Raw genomic sequence first — 15,290 nt, 5'->3', positions numbered from 1 at the left:
GCCTTCAGGATGGCAAGAGCTGATGCGTGCTGCATCCAACCGAAAGAGGAATTTTAGGTCAACAGCATGTTGTTGTCAGCACTGGGATGTAGCCAGGTTGCCATGGGGACACCTGTGCCTGTAGGTTTTTGATGGTGTGAGGGATCAGGATGCTCTTTCACCTGATTTCCCCAAGAAACTGTGCTTCTGTGATCCTTCCCTCCATCTGCCAGCACCGCTCCGACCACTTCTGAGCCCAGCCACATCTAACGGAAAGGTGGAGAGCTCCAAGATGCCAAGCACCTGTGGCGAGCCCATGCAACACCTGGCCTGAGCACCATGTGCGTCTCCTGCAGTTTGTTTGGTGCCGGTGGCTGCGCAACACCCCCTGGCATCACCCCGCACCGCGGCTGCACACGGGGATGGTGCTGGGGCGATGCTGGCGTAGAGCTGGCTGGACTCACGGACCAGGCTGAGCACCGGCTTAGCAGACACGGTTGAAATTCCTGTCCTTAAACCCAGGTCAAGAGCCCAACCCTGCCTGTGTGAGGGGCTGGAGGCTGCGTGCTCCGAGGGCTGGAGGAACATTACAGATTGCCAGGCTGTGGGAATCCAGTCAGATGGGTCTGGTGCAGCCAGGGATGAAATCCAGCATGCAGCCAGTGGGGGAAGGACCTGCAGCATGCCCAGGCTACAGTGTGGGGCAGCGGGGAACCCAGCTTGTGCCCGGCTGGAGCATCTCCTCCCCTGTGTGGGTGCAGGAGACAGGGCCAGGCTGGGGATGCTGCAGCAGCCAGGGCTTGGGAGAGCAGCTGAGCTGTGTGGAGGGCAGGAAAATCCACCAGCAGAACGAACCTGCACTGAAAATAAGCAGTGACTAACTCCACATCTTTACAACTGCCTTTTAACTGAAAGTTATTAAAGATGGGGAGAAAGAAGATTATGTCCCAGTGGGAGGATAAGGGAGTGTTGCCATAGAAGTACAGGGATGCTGCAGCACAGTTGGGTCCTGATGGACCACGAACCCTGGCGCTTGGGTGCCAGCCCTGAAGCCACATGGGAGAGACACTTTCTTCAGTCTCAGGACAAGAGAGAGGCCGAGATTTGGGAGAGGCCAAGGGATTAGGAAAGATTTTGCCTCTGGGAGTCTCCTTCCTCCATCTGCATGGGTTAGCTCCTGCAGTGGAGATGGAGGCTTTGCAGCTCAGCAGAGAACTGCTCAGAGCCAAACACGCAGGGGCAAAATCGCTCCTGGTCCCTTCCCACCTCAGGAAATGCTGAGAGGTCCGCAGAAGCACAGGGGAGTTCGCATCCCATGGCCCCACATGAGAACAAGTGGGAAGAAGCTTTGCTTGGGCTCTGTGTGTAATCCCTGCACACTCAGCCCCTTGCCTTCCCAGGGGGCATGAGCTCTCCGGCAGGAGATGCGAGCAAGCTGCCGGACCTGAAAGCACGACATGAAACGGGGTTAACTGGGAGCACAAGGGATTTTTATTTGGCCTGTTGATGATGTTCTGCTTTCATTATGTCCCTATAAAGCAAGCGTGCCTTGCCAGCTAACTGCCCTGACCTTACTGGAGTGGGAATAAAACTGAGAAAAATACCCTTGGCACGCGAGCCTGCAGCCCTGGCGCAGCGAGGAGGGCTTTGTTTACAGCTCCAGCTCTTCCTCCATCTGGGCTCAGCTTCTGCAGCATGTTATTTATACCGCAGCAGGGTTCACTGCATGCTCAGTCCTGCCTCTGCCAAAGAGGGGAAATCCCTGCCCTGGAAAGCAGACGGCTGCTCTCGAGCTCCTTTGCTGCGTGGTCCTAAAGCGGGACTGCGGTCTGGTGTCCTGCTGGCCAAGGGCGCAAGGGGCTCGGGCAGCCCGCGGGGTGCGGTTGAGCAGGAGGATGCCTGGGGTCCTGCTCAGGGCTTAGGAGGTTCCCTGCTGGAGGATGAGGAAGGTGAGCCTTTGTGCTGGGCTGTGAGGCCCTGGTGCTGTGCAGGTTCCCTCCGCATCCCAATGCCCTGGGATCTGTTTGTGAAAACCCTGGGAGCCCTCCAAGCTTGGACACAGGCCAGCTGGTGCCATCCATCATCGAGGTGTCAGGAAAATAGGGCTGCGTCAAGCTGAAGTGATGTTAGGGGGAAAAAATGCTCTGTAACTTGTTTTTAATGCTGATAATAGGAAACAGACAGCACTGCTTGAAACTGGCTGCAGAGCCCAGGGGCAGTGAGTGGCCATTTTTGGTGATCAGCTGCCTTTAGCTCCCACTGCCCGCGGCCCTGTAGGAAAGCAAAGTCCCCTCTAGGACGCCAGTGCCTGCTTTATCCCTCCCTTGGATCCTGCAATGGATGAAATATCAAACCTGCGCTGAAGGCAAATGTCAGAGCTGCAAAAGCGATGTGTCACTGCTTCAGGTTGTCAGACCTAACGCCTCTCCGTAAGAGATGTCCCCGAAGCAGGACATGGCCGGGACGTGCTAGGCTGTGCCACCTGGCCGGGGACAGGACAGGCTCCTCCCCGAGGCTGCACCTGCCTGCAGAAACACAACCCCAGAGGCTGCCTTTCCTCTCCAACTCCCCAAAACCAGAAATACTTCATCCCCTCACCGCCCCACTGCCAGGATGCTCGCAGAGAGCGGAGCCACATCCTGGCCACCCCGTGGGGCTGCACCCCCGCAGCAGCCCCAATTTCGGGGGCAGCCTGGTGCCGCGCTGCCTTTTGTGGGGTGGGAGCTCGGGTGCTGCAGCTCCCGGTGATTGGGTGCTATTTTGCTCGGCGTGGCCGGCAGCTGTTGCTGTATATTACCCTGGCCAGTCCGCGCCAGCCCGCAGGCTGGAGGCGAGGCGGCCGCGCTTGAGCCTAAGGTACGGCTTTGTGTCGATTTTCACCCTTTTAATCGAACTGGGGGGCAGTTCGTGGCACAGACCGGGGAACGTGGTGCTGCAGCAGCAATTGGCACGCCAGGGGCCATGGGGCCTGTCCCGATGCGGCCATGCGAGCGTGCACAGAGAAGGGAGGGCAGGCAAGGGGCTATTTCTGGCAGTTTCTTTGATGTGAGTCAGCAGCGGAGGCAGCCTCAGGCTCCTGCAACCTGGGCTGGTTCAGGAAAAGTCCCAGAGACAGCAAAACGGAGCTGGTTTTCATTAGCGGCCAAGGCTGCGTGCTTTTGTGTCCGTCCCTGCCGTGGGTGGCCGGCCCTTGCCTCGGTGCCCGTCCCTGCCATGCGGCCGTGCTTGGCAGCCGTGTGTGCTTGGTGCATTGGCCGTGGAGCTGGCCCGACAGGGAAACACCCACGAAAGCTGCTCCCGTGGGTGAGCAGCCCGTCCCGCCACCCCGAGGACCCGGCTGTCACCTCGCCATGGAGAAGCCAGGACAGCCAGGAGGGTGGGGAGGGACCCCCAAAATCCGAGTCCTTGTGGTAGCTGCTCCACATCCCAGGGGAGATAGGACCAGGTTGTCATTGCTGGGGTAGCTAAAATGAAAACCAAAGACTTGGTTTGTTTCGTGTTGAATGCGAAGCTCTTTCAGGCCATTGTTCCCCAGCCAAAAGGTTTCCTTGTAGTTGTTTTTTTTTGCTTCCAATGTCGTGTTTTGGATTGCAGCCTGGGAATTGGTATTTTTTTCTCAGCATTCATTGTTCCACTGGGGAAAAATAAACTAAATCTGGCTCAGATGGGGCAGAAATTCCTCCTCCTGGTGAGGGCTTGTGCAGATGGGATGTGCAGATCCCAGTCGAGCAGGTGCTGAGCTCACAGATGCTGGGAGAGCTGAGCCCATGGCCTTGGGAGGGTGTTTTCAGGGTGTTCTTGTGCACCCTGGGCTGTTCGTCCCCATGTGTGCTGTGGCAGGGAGGTCACCGTCCCCCCTCAGCTTCAGCTTGCCCGGGACATGCGGAAAGGTGACACCTGGGGCCTCAGCAGCCCCAGACCCCATCCCCTGGGCACCGTTTTCACCCCGCTCTTACACTGCAGTCTCTCGTGCTGCTGCCGTGGTGCCGGTGGCTTCTGCCCGTCTTCTGAAACTGCAGGACAGGCAGTGGCCGTGCCGTGACCATGGGAAACACCGCACGGTTCTGGGGTGCCAAACCTGGGCTTGCTCCGCTCCGCAGCACCCCACACGTCCCCCCCCCCCCACCCCTAACAGGCTGCGCTCTGCTTGTCTCTGCCAGGTGCTGGTGAACAGCGGCGGGGAGAGCAGGAGATTCCCATGTGAGTGTGCTGGCGCCGATGGGTCTGTCATCGGGGCAGGGGATGCGGTGTCTCACGTCCTTCTTGCATGAGCTGGTGATAGAGGCTGTGGGGATTTCAGTGCTTAACCTCGCTGCAGGGCTGGGTTGGGCCCCAAGCACGCGTGGCTTCTACCTTGCAACCCAATGGGTTTGGGCAAGTGTTTGGACCCTTCCTTTCCAGGAAAGAGCTGGGACAGGGGCTCATGAGGGGTCCTGGGGGGTGGGTCCTGGGGAGTGGAGGGGAAAGGAGGACAGCACAGGCATGACTTTGTTCTCCCCTGCACCAGTGGAGGTGTGAAAACAGCCCCCGACCCGGGGATGAGGAGCCTGGACCCTGTGCCCAGTTAGGGCTGGGGTCTATGACCCGCGGCACGGTACAAACCAACCTGCCTGACACAGGAGCGTGTCTCCCTGCAGGGGATCCGGTTTTGTGTTGGCGGAGCAGGGGACTGGTGGCGGTGGTGGGCAGGGGGCCGCATCCTGCCCCGGTGCCTTTGGTTTCAGCCATGCTCAGGTGCAGCCCCGGGTGAGGTTTCCAGGTCAGGGGCAGAGGGCTCCCTCCCACCGCAGCATTTAGCCAGGAGCAGGGTCTGGGGGGGGCTCTGTGGGTTTCACCCCACATCTGTCCCGGGGGGCCACAGCCCGGCTCGTTCAGCTGTTGCTGTCACTGAGCTGTGCCAGCGGGTAGCTCTCACTCGTGGCATGAATCCAGCGCCGCTGACGCAGGCCAGGAGGCAGCCGGGCCACCAAACCCTGCCCCAGGACCGAGCCCAGAGCCCCCTGCAATGTGCCCGCAGCGGGGCCCCGTCCTGGCTGCTCCCACGAGCGGGGAGACCCAGGGCTGGGCTTGCTCAAAGGCAACCCAACACAGGAGCCGCACCCCAGCGCCCGCCTGCAGCACGGAGCCAGCTAGTGGCTGCATCAATCTTAGCAGATAAAAAAAAAAAAAAAAAATCCAGAGTGCTTTCTGATACAAACACAGGCACTGGGGAGTAGTTCCTGGAGGAGCCGGTGACGAGCCTGGTCAGTGCCTGAAGCAGCAGCTGCCCAGCCCTGTTAAACAGCAGGGCTCTGCCTGCCAGCTGCGAAGCCGCAGGGGACCAGGCTCCGTCTGCCCACCCTGGCATCCCCCCTGCATCCAGTGCCCCTTATCTGGGAGGGGGCGTGCAGCCGAGCCCCCGTCCCACCCGGCCATGCTGCGCCGTGATGCTCGCACACCCACGGTCTCTCCCCTCTGCGCAGGGCCTAGAGGAGGTGGGGACCCGGCCGGGTGTCCCTGAGCAGGATCCGGACGCTCCCGAGCCGAGCATGCCCGAGCCGGCGCCGCTCAGCGCGGACAAGAGAGCAGCGGAGAAGAAGCGTGCGGAGAAGGTGGGAGCGAAAGGCAGCGCCGCGGTGCCTGCAGGTAGGTGTGCATGGAAAAGCCTCATCTGCCCCAAAACGGCCACCCTGTCCTGCATCCCCTGCACTGTCTGGCCACAGGGCGGTGATGGGACCAGATCTGCTCGCCAAAACCCCTGGGAATTGTTTGGGATGGGATGCGGTGGGGTGGGGTGGGGTGGGGTGGCACAGCATGGCATGGCACAGCATGGCATGGGGCTTCCCCTCCACCTGCCACATCCCACCCCTGCTCCCTGTCCTTCTGGGATCTGTGGCCAGGGGGAGAGCAGCAGAACCAGGAGCACACAGAGGGCTCATCCGTGCTGGAGCCCTGGGGTGCTGCAAAGCTGTTGCAGTCCAAACATCTCTGGCTGACACCCCAAGACCCTCTTCCCCCACTTCCCTTCTACAGTGTGACCTCCGCCAGTGTTGTCTGGGGCAGGGCAGGGCTGGGGGGGGACTATGGGCCCTTTTGCCCCAGCATGGAGCCCTTTGGTGCCTCCCTACACCCCCAGTAACCCCGGTTCCCTTTGGGCTCCCCAGTCCCCAAGAGCCTCCCTGTGAAGACGAAGGTGGAGCCCCACAGCCTGGACCCCGCGGAGGAGCCGCTCATCTGGGAAGGGCTCACCCTCAACAAGTGCATCCTGGTGGCCTCCATCGTCGCCCTGCTCAGCGTCAGCTTCCAGGTGCTCCAAGGTGAGCTGGGGACCGGGCCCAGGTGCAGGGTCCCCCAGCGCCAGGGTGGCCAAACCCCAGCTTCATCACCTCCATCCTCCTGCCCTCTTCCCTCCTCTCCTCCAGCGCCGCCGTGCTCCAGGGACGGTGTCAGCAGCAGCAGGCAGGAGCCTCCAGCACCTCCCGTCCCCGGTGGGTTCAGAGCTGGGCGGGCACGGCGGGGCGGGTGCCGGGGGCCTCGCACGCCGGCTCATCCCTCTCCATCCCCAGAGGTCACCGTCACCAAGGAGGAGGCCCCAGAAGTGGAGGCTCCCCAGCCCGTCCAGCCTGAAAGCAGCATGCTGGAGGACGACGACAGCGATGACGACGGTGATGATGACGACAACAACGATGCTGACAGCAACCTGGTATGGGGCTGAGGCGGGGGCAACAGCATCCCTGGGGTGGGATTCTCCTCCGGTGTGGAGGAGCACTTGTGGGAGGGCTGAGGAGGGGTCCAGGCACGAGGGCTGGGCTGTGTGACACCTCCGTCCCCCAGGCCGAGCCCTGGATCTTCAAGAAGTGGTTTGGCCGCTCAGAGCCGAAGGATGAGGAGGAAGAGCCCGCAGAGGAACCTGAGGAGCTGCCAGCCAAGGTGGAGGTGAGGAAGGGACGGGAAAAGCCCCGAGTCCCGGAGAAGGAGGAGAAGGCCAAGGACAGCCGCGCAGCCCCGGCAGAGAGGAGCGGCCGGCAGGATCCGCGCCCCAAGGACAGGACCGCTGAGGACAAGCCCATCAGAGCCCCCAGGGCACCCAAGGAGCCGGAGCAGCAGACGCACAAGAAGCGGGGCCGGGAGGGGAAGGAGAGCCGGCGGGAGCGGGACGAGCCCCGGAGGGACGGAGGCAAGAGCCGCCCCAGCAGGGCCGAGCGCCAGGAGGGCTCCCGACGAGACTGGCGGCAGCCACGGGGCGAGCAGAGGGGCAAGAAGCCCTGGGAGCAAGCGGGGAAGGATGGCACGGCCAGGCCCCGGGAGGGCAGGCGGCGCGACTGAGGCTGGGACAAGAGGGGCTCGGTGGCGCTGCCCCAGGGGGACCCGATCCTGCCACCACCCCCTGGCAAGGGCTGCGGATGCACGGACTCTGTCTGTCTGCGGAGCCCCTGCGGTCACAGCCCTGCTGTGGCTGGAGAGGAGCCGGGGGGCTGGTGCGGTCAGAGCATGGTTTGGGGACATCGGGGTCCTGCTGTGCCACCCGCCCATGCCATCCGGCCAAGCACGAGCCTTTGTGAGAACTTTGGGCCCCCTTGGATGAGCTGCACAAAGGCAACCCGAAAAGGAGAAGGGAAACGAGCTCCCCTCCACCTGGGCTTCATGCCCTCGCTCCATCCCCAGCAGACAGCGCTCCTGCAGCTTGCCCGTGCTCCGCGCTGCAACTGCGGCACCTGCGGCGTGGGCACAGGGCAGCCGGCACAGCGATCCCAGCGAACAGAGGGTGTCTCCAGACCACTTAGCTCTTGAATTCAGTTACTGGTTTTATTGAAAGCAAATCAAAGAGAGAAGTGCGTTCTGGGTTAAAGAAGCCAGGCTGCTGCCAGCCTTGGAGGGACAACAGGGAACGGACACCCGGCCCCGCTGCACGGAGGCGCGAAGCTTGCCCGGAGCGAAACCCCACTGGCAGCGCCATCGCCGGGGCTCCCCTTGAACCTGCCTTCCCAGAGTCGCTTTTAGGAACAAAGTACAAGTGCAATATTATGCAGCGCTGTAGCAACTACAGGAGATGTTCACAGCCCCCAAACCACAGTGGGTTTGAGTATTTGCTAAACCAATAGAGGTTAAAATAAACTATTTTCATTTTTAATAAGGTATTAAATTGAATGTTAAAAAAGAAAAAAATCACAGTCCTGGATATGCTTGTGTTTTTTCAAAAGGAGAGGGAGAAAAAACAGCCCTGGGGCTGGGCCCCCTGTCCCAGCTGTCAGGGGCTCACCCAGGTCCCCACTGGTGCCAGGAGGCACCCACCAGCCCCTGGTTGGTGCGGGGACACTGCAGACCAGAGCCATCCCCTACGGTGGGAGTGAGCCCCAGCACTGCTTTTTGCGGGGCTCGGGCCCCACAGCAGCCCCCCAGTGCATCCCACAGGGCACCGGTCTCAGCTGCAAGATGACCCGGGGGGGGCCGGACTCCATGCGCCACCACCAGCAAGGGCATGTGGCAGGTGCCTGGGCAGCCGCAGGGGAGGGGACGCGCTGCCAAGGGGCAGCTGTGGTTTGCACCCACTAAGGGCAGGACGTGTAATGGGATCATCCCCACCCCAGAGCTTTCCCCTCCCTCTGCCATGCCCCAGGCAGCTGTGACAGCAGGGGCATGATGCTGGGGTCACCCGGCAGGGACCCCCACGCTGTGGCTGTTGCCACATCTGGAGATGGGTCCCCGGGGAAAGGCAGAGCTGAAGCTGGTGGGTATTGCTGCTTGTTTTGCCCCTGAGAGCACAGGGAGGGATGCGGGTCAGTGGTGGGCATGGGCTGGCTCAGAACAGCCAGGGGAGGCTGCAGGGAGGCTGAGGGGCAGCAGCCACGGCAGCAGTGGATAAATAGATGCGGCCCCAACTGGACCAGGCTTGTCCTGCCTGTGATGCCCTCCATGTCCCATACCCAGCCCAAACCCCGCTGAGGGTCAGAACCAGACCGCAGTCCGAGCCTCCGGGCACCTCGGACAACCCCAGCCTCCACAGATGGAGCAGGGAAGCACCAGGAGGCCAGCAGCCCTCCAAGGAGCAGCACGGCTGCAAACCCAGAACCAGAACAACACTAGCAAGGCAAACCAAGGGGAAAAGACGTGCGGAGGAGTGCTCACGTCTCGACGAGAAGCAAAGCCGCGAGGGTGCTCCAGGGCCGTGGGCAGGAGCCTCTACCGACAGCCGCACTCCTCTGCCACCATGTTGGGGAACTTGCGCACCTCCAGCCCCTGGCTGGACACGCTGATGATGAGCTGGTCCGAATAGCGGACGGGCACACAGCAGGGAGCGCGCTGCAGGGGTGAGCCCCGCTCCTGCATGCCCAGCAGCAGCACCGTGTGCGAGTAGTAGCTGGGGACGCGGGTGGAGAGGGGCAGCTTGCAGGGACCCTCGCAGTTGTTGGCCACGTACACGGTGGGCATGACGATGAACTTGCGGTCGTGCAGGTCGATGGTCAGCTCCTGCAGCCGGCAGTGGGCCTGGTGCCGGGCGCTGCGGTTTTGCCGCAGGACTTTCCTCCGCTCCTGCCAGTGCGCCCGCACCGTCTGCAGCGCCTTCAGCAGCAGCAGCGCGTGCAGCTTCCCGGAGCCGGGCAGCCGCTCGCCCGCGCTGCCCGTGCCTGGCCCTGGCGGGTAGTAGCAGAAGCTCAGGAGGTGCTGGAAAAGCCCCGTGTTGGCTTGGAACGCCGGGATGTCCCTCAGCTCCTGGATCACCGCCTGCAGCTTGCCCATCAGCAGCTGCAGCACGGTCCCCTCCGGCTGCCAGTCCCCGAAATGCTGCTCCAGCCCAGCGCTGCCCTCCTGGGGGAAAAGCAGCACCGAGGGCTCCTCCGACTGCACCAGCCGCTCCAGCGCCGCCGTCTCGGACAGGTTGAGCAGCTGGTGAGGGAGCATCTCCATCATCTGGAAGTCCAGCCAGTGGTGGGAGCTGGGCTGGGTGGGCGGCTCGCTGGAGGGGCTCAGCACCCGGCGGATGAAGCGGGTCAGCATGCCCAGGAACTGCCCGCTGTCCCCGGGGGCCAGGGACGAGGCGTTGGCCTGGCTGGGGGCGGTGGAGGGCAGCAGTTCCACGGTCTCAGGCTGGGGTGGGCTGCTAAGAGAGCATAGGGAGGGTCACGGGGGCCCCTTGCACCCTTGGGGGTGATGGGCTGGGCCACAGCACCTCCACCCCACCCAGGTGTGCCCCACATTTTCCCAGCCATGATCCCCACGGGTGGGACAGAGGGGCTTTTCCCCTTCCCCCCCCCCCCATGTTTTTCCGTGGCAATGATGAAAGGCACAGACCTGAGCTGTGGGTAGGGAGCCACGTCCACCACCCCGTCGGCAGAGAGGTAGGAGGAAGGGGCCGAAGCATCGTGCCCCCGCCGTGACTTCGCCAGCAGGAGCAGCACGGGGGTCATCCTGGTGAAGCATTTGTCATCCGAGCCAAAGAGGAGCTGCTGGGTCTCCGTGGGGGGCAGGAGGGCACCTGTAGGGGGGAGGTGTGATGGGGACAGTGCTGCAGCCAGGTCCCCAGTGCCCGGCCAAGGCACAGGGGCCATCAGCACCGCTGTCCCCTGCTGCCACAGTCCCCACCTCCATCGCCGTGATGCCTGATGGCCAGGGACGCCTGGAAGCTGAGCTCCTCGCTGGTGCGGGTCACGGATGCTACCGAGGCTCCAAGGACCAGGTACTGGGTGTCCCTGGCGAGGCAGAGGCTCTGCAGGGAGGCAGAAGGCACAGGAGCCCCTGAGAACCTGGGGGAGGCATCCTGGGGGGGCGGCACTAACACGAGCCCCTGTTATGATCCCTGCTTTCTGGACACCCGGGGCCAAGGTATGGACTAAGGCGGCCCAGAGAGCATCCGGGGGAGCAGCGCGGGGTGGGCCCGCCTGACACCAGAGGATTTGCTGGCCCTAAAACCAGCCAGGCTGGAGAGTGCTGGGAGGGGAGGGAGCCGTGCATGGGGGGCCGCCGTGCACCCCAAGGTGCTGTCCCTTTGTCCCTGCCAGCAGCTTGGGGACAGGGTAACAGCACCATCTTCAGGCACGGCTCGGCCCCGCCAGCCCCAGCAGGAGGGTGGGGAAGGGAAGGGAAGGGAAGGGAAGGGAAGGGAAGGGAAGGGAAGGGAAGGGAAGGGAAGGGAAGGGAAGGGAAGGGAAGGGAAGGGAAGGGAAGGGAAGGGAAGGGAAGGGAAGGGAAGGGAAGGGAAGGGAAGGGAAGGGAAGGGAAGGGAAGGGAAGGGAAGGGAAGGGAAGGGAAGGGAAGGGAAGGGAAGGGAAGGGAAGGGAAGGGAAGGGAAGGGAAGGGAAGGGAAGGGAAGGGAAGGGAAGGGAAGGGAAGGGAAGGGAAGGGAAGGGAAGGGAAGGGAAGGGAAGGGAAGGGAAGGGAAGGGAAGGGAAGGGAAGGGAAGGGAAGGGAAGGGAAGGGAAGGGAAGGGAAGGGAAGGGAAGGGAAGGGAAGGGAAGGGAAGGGAAGGGAAGGGAAGGGGGTGGCAGATGGTGAGGTGAGATGGGATGGAAAATGTGCTGGGAAGGAATGGGGAAAGCACTGGGAGGGGATGGGGAAAGTGCGGGGAAGGGATGGGGAAGGCGCTGGGCCAGCAGAGCCAAGACACCCCCTCTCCCACCTTCCCTGCTGGCACCAGCCCCCGTGGGGCTCGGCGCGGCCACCCACCTGCTCCTGCACCAGCCCTGTGCCCGCAGCCAGCAGCTCCTCGTGGCTCCCGGCGCCTCTCCCCGCTCGGCTGCCCGGGTAGAAGAGCAGCAGGGCAAACCGCAGCTCACCCAGCGACCGCCCCACCTCCGCCTGGAAAGCCAGCTTAAACCACAGCCTCGCCTGGGCATCCCACTTCACTGCAAAGGAAAACAAAAAGGGGGTGAAACGCCCGGCAGGCACGCAGTGCACTCGGGAGCGGGGCGAGGAAGGGGCTTTGGGGCCGGGCACTGCTCCTGCAGGGCACTCGGAGCACCAGGAGCAGGAGCAGAGTGGGTGGAAGGATGCTGCGAATCGCTTGTGCTTTAGATGACTGAGAGCAGCAAGGCCCCCTTGCTGTGGACCCTCCGAGGACCACTCAGGTCTACTTGTCTGTCTCTTCTCTTTTCCCCGGCAGACAGAATTGGTACTGGGTCTGAATCCCAACGATCAAGACAGAAAGAGAGAAACACTCCTATAGCCAAAATGACCACGAGCATTACAGCAACCGCCAATGCTGTGGCACTGGGGCATTAGTCACAGGTGAGGACTCACCGTCGCATACAAGCTGTCATCTCTATGAAAGATACAGCTTCTTAAATAGAATACAGAAATTTACTGCTTAACTAATTTTAAGGTGTATTCAACCCTGCAAATCTAATTCTCCATCGGCATCTCCGACTTAGGCCCAGAAGTAGCATTTGCCTGAGCACTGTCCCAGCCCGGGTTTGGCACCTACCTTCCTCCAGGTGCAAGACGAGGAACCGGTCCTGCCCCGGCTCCGCCAGGTGCTGCTGGATGCGCTGCAGGGGCCGGAGCGCAGCGCCCACGTCCCCCACCGGGCACAGCCCGAAGGTTGCAAGACCGCTCCGGTCCCAGCCGGCGTGCTGCCTCAGCAGCTTGATGAAGCCGCTTTCGTAGTGGGTGAGAACACCCACAACTTCCAGGTGACTTGGCGGGACCCCATCCTGGTCCTGGTCCATCTTCATCCTGCACACCGGGCCCTCCAGCCCCCCCAGAGGCCAGGGGTGGAGGCTGGAGCCAGCCCAGCCGATGCCCCCATCCGCAGGCATCGCCTGCAGGCACCCTGCTCCTGGCTCCGTCTTGGAGAGGAGGCGAGTAGCAGCGGTCCTCTTCGATCTCGCCAATGAGCTGGGTCCCGCTCTGGCCTGCACGCTTGCATTTTCTCTTCTTCTCTCTTCTGCTTCAAGTCCCAGCTCCTCCGAGAGGCTCAGCTCCAGCGTGCCAGCAGGGGAGACCCTTTCCCCTGGGCTCCCTTTTCTCGGCAGCGCTGTGGAGGGGAGCAACAGGGCCAGGCACGGCAAAAGGACCCCAAGAGCAGGCTTCATGTTCCCGCTTCAGCTACGCCAAATGCCGTTGTTTGAGCTGCTCAAACGCATCTCCCAAAACATTTGCGCGGAAGGGGAGGACGGCATCTCCCTTTTAAAAACCGGTGGCCTTGAGTTGACAATGCACAACACACCTCCCTTGAGAAACTCAAACACTGTCATGCTGGAAAGGAGGGAGGGATGTTTCAAAGAAACTTTTCTGTTCTATTTTTGGGTTTGCATCCAGTATTGAAATTAAAAAAAAAAAATTAAAGCTGTTTCTCCTACTTGTAGGGATGCACGTCCTTGACTTCAGATGTTTTTTAAAGGAGGGTGGAAGTCTAGACTTGAATCTGCATGGGGACTGGCACATACTATTCCCGTTGGCAGCGAAACACCAGGAGGCAAGAATTGGCTAGACTTGGAGGAGGGGGATAAAGACAGATAATGGGCAGAAACTAAGTAAATGTATAGAAAGCTCCCTCTTTGCTGGAAAGCCTCCCCCTCGGCTGGCACCCTGTGCACCGTGGTGTAGAGGCCGCCTTACAGAGGCTCTTAACACATCCGAGCTCTGGGCTGCATCTCAAAGCTCCCAGGATGTGTGAGGGAGAATCTCACAGGGTGCAGCAGCAGCCTGATGAATTTTAATACTTCAGGCTTTAATAGATGAGGTCTTGGAAAGTCTCACAATGCCTGTGTTGTAAAGACTTCTTCTGTTAGATACCAGTGCTCACTTGTAATTACTAATACCACCTACCTAACACACTCCAGATAAACCCCCGCCCTGCCAGAGGTTATCTCCTTGGTCTCAATGTACCTGCAAAACGTTCCCAACGCACAGTCAGACCTTTCTCTGGGCTCCCAGGACTTCTGCAGTTTGGAGCTTGGGATATGGCTCCAGCACATCATGAGTGGGCTGACCCTGACCAAACTGCACGCCCGAGCCAGACAGGGACAAAGGGCAACAGACCAAAGGCCTCGTGAGCACAGACCTCTCTTCTACGGGAGCAGAGGAACCTGGCAGAGAGAAGGCTCACACAAGTCATCCCAGGCACTGGGCCAGCTCAGATTGAGAAAAAGTGCTCCCGGCGCTGCAATAAAGCAGGTGGGAGCTGGACGCACTCTGCCTGGCTCTCACGTCTGCAGGGCACACGGCAAGATCTGCGTCCGGCCAGCAGAAGAGGCGAAGACTCGGCCTCCTTCCACCCATCGGGCACGCGGCCGGAGCGGGACACAAGCTCAGCCTCCCCAGGCAGCCCGTGGAAAGAGACAGGCGCCAACACAGAGCCAACCCGAGCCTGGCGCTCCTTCCCTGCACCCACCGAGGCCCTGCGATCACCCACTCGCTGGAACGCCCGTCAGGGGAAGGGAATCCTGCAAAGGACAGAGAGGAGAAAGCTTAGAGCATTTTCTGTTTTTTAATCTGAACCAAATGATTGTTTGAAGGAAACATGTAATATAAACAAAACCACAGAGAAACTAAAAGCTTGCCAAAACTAATCTGCTAGTGGGAGGACATGCACAATAAAAAACTATTTAATGACAGCAGGTGCTTCACAATGATACAGACAGCATTTAGTGAATTACAGTAACGAACCTGGACTTAATATAACTGCAGTTTTGGTAATTTCTTCTGACTAAACATTCCCAGAGATCCTTTACCACTGTCAAAGACAAGAGCACCAATGCTTTGTTTGTGAACCCCCATTTGGCACAGACAGCCTAACAAGCAGGAGCTAGGCAGCTGCGCTTCGGGGAAGGATGATTGTCTTTTTTTAAATCATCAATGGAACCTTGTCTAGGGCTTCTCAAGGACTCCTGACAAGCAGTCCGAACTGATTTCCTTAGGAGAAATATTTCCGTGCTTCTAGCTGGCAACACCTGAGCTACTGTACAGTGCTCCAGTGCCGGGAGGAGAAATGAGGTTTCTGGACTCAGCATCAGCAACGCTCTTCCTCTTGTAACTGCAATTCGGCAGGAAGACAGAAAACTGCGTGTAGAAAATTCTGCTGGCCCTCCATTCTGCCCACCAATGGGATTACTGGCAACGCAGTAATAAAATCCTTTAAGTGTGTCTATGACAAGTCTCCCAATCACCAAATGAACTGCTTCATAAAGGACTTCAGTTGAATAGCAACTGATTAACTGGCGGTAATTTATGAGATACACATCAAGCAGTCTATGGTGGGGAAATGTGTTAAGCTAGCACAGCTGAGCTGAGGTCGATGCAACTACTTCAGTCAGAAGTAGCTGACTGAAGGCGAGGTGCCTAGAGATTTCCAGCCCTTTGTCTCCTCTTTGGATAACTTCCAAAATATAACCAGA

General features: G+C 60.4%; 2 protein-coding genes across 3 annotated transcripts; one reads left to right on the top strand and one right to left on the bottom strand.

Moving 5' to 3' along the window:
• The first annotated feature begins 2,818 nt into the window (after positions 1-2,818).
• On the top strand, positions 2,819-7,966 carry JSRP1 (junctional sarcoplasmic reticulum protein 1). Its single transcript, XM_066984022.1, has 6 exons — positions 2,819-2,835; positions 5,442-5,604; positions 6,123-6,275; positions 6,381-6,446; positions 6,525-6,661; positions 6,793-7,966. Exons 2-6 carry the CDS (start codon positions 5,508-5,510, stop codon positions 7,282-7,284), a joined length of 945 nt encoding a protein of 314 aa, XP_066840123.1. The 5' UTR covers positions 2,819-2,835; positions 5,442-5,507; the 3' UTR covers positions 7,285-7,966.
• Positions 7,744-13,123, bottom strand: AMH (anti-Mullerian hormone). Of its 2 annotated transcripts, none has more exons than XM_048077745.2 (5): positions 12,377-13,123; positions 11,620-11,798; positions 10,540-10,663; positions 10,249-10,432; positions 7,744-10,054 (listed from the first exon to the last, which is right to left on the bottom strand). In XM_048077745.2, exons 1-5 carry the CDS (start codon positions 12,984-12,986, stop codon positions 9,139-9,141), a joined length of 2,013 nt encoding a protein of 670 aa, XP_047933702.1. In that variant the 5' UTR covers positions 12,987-13,123; the 3' UTR covers positions 7,744-9,138. The 2 variants fall into 2 exon arrangements, with proteins under 2 accessions (XP_047933702.1, XP_047933700.1); XM_048077743.2 differs by having other exon boundaries at positions 7,744-10,057; positions 12,377-13,122.
• Between the last annotated feature and the right edge of the window lie 2,167 nt (positions 13,124-15,290).

This window comes from Anser cygnoides, chromosome 27, assembly GCF_040182565.1.
Source record: "Anser cygnoides isolate HZ-2024a breed goose chromosome 27, Taihu_goose_T2T_genome, whole genome shotgun sequence".
NCBI classification, from domain to species: domain Eukaryota; kingdom Metazoa; phylum Chordata; class Aves; order Anseriformes; family Anatidae; genus Anser; species Anser cygnoides.
This window is presented reverse-complemented; position numbering and strand designations above follow the sequence as displayed.

Excerpts from the sequence above, each read along its gene's own strand:
- JSRP1 (XM_066984022.1), top strand. The coding sequence starts at position 5,508 with ATGCCCGAGCCGGCGCCGCTCAGCGCGGACAAGAGAGCAGCGGAGAAG. Across the intron at positions 5,605-6,122 it reads CAGCGCCGCGGTGCCTGCAG|TCCCCAAGAGCCTCCCTGTG; the intron begins GTAGGTGTGCAT and ends TGGGCTCCCCAG. Across the intron at positions 6,447-6,524 it reads TCCAGCACCTCCCGTCCCCG|AGGTCACCGTCACCAAGGAG; the intron begins GTGGGTTCAGAG and ends CTCCATCCCCAG.
- AMH (XM_048077743.2), bottom strand. The coding sequence starts at position 12,986 with ATGAAGCCTGCTCTTGGGGTCCTTTTGCCGTGCCTGGCCCTGTTGCTC. Across the intron at positions 11,799-12,376 it reads CGTCTTGCACCTGGAGGAAG|TGAAGTGGGATGCCCAGGCG; the intron begins GTAGGTGCCAAA and ends TTTCCTTTGCAG. Across the intron at positions 10,433-10,539 it reads CAGGCATCACGGCGATGGAG|GTGCCCTCCTGCCCCCCACG; the intron begins GTGGGGACTGTG and ends TCCCCCCTACAG.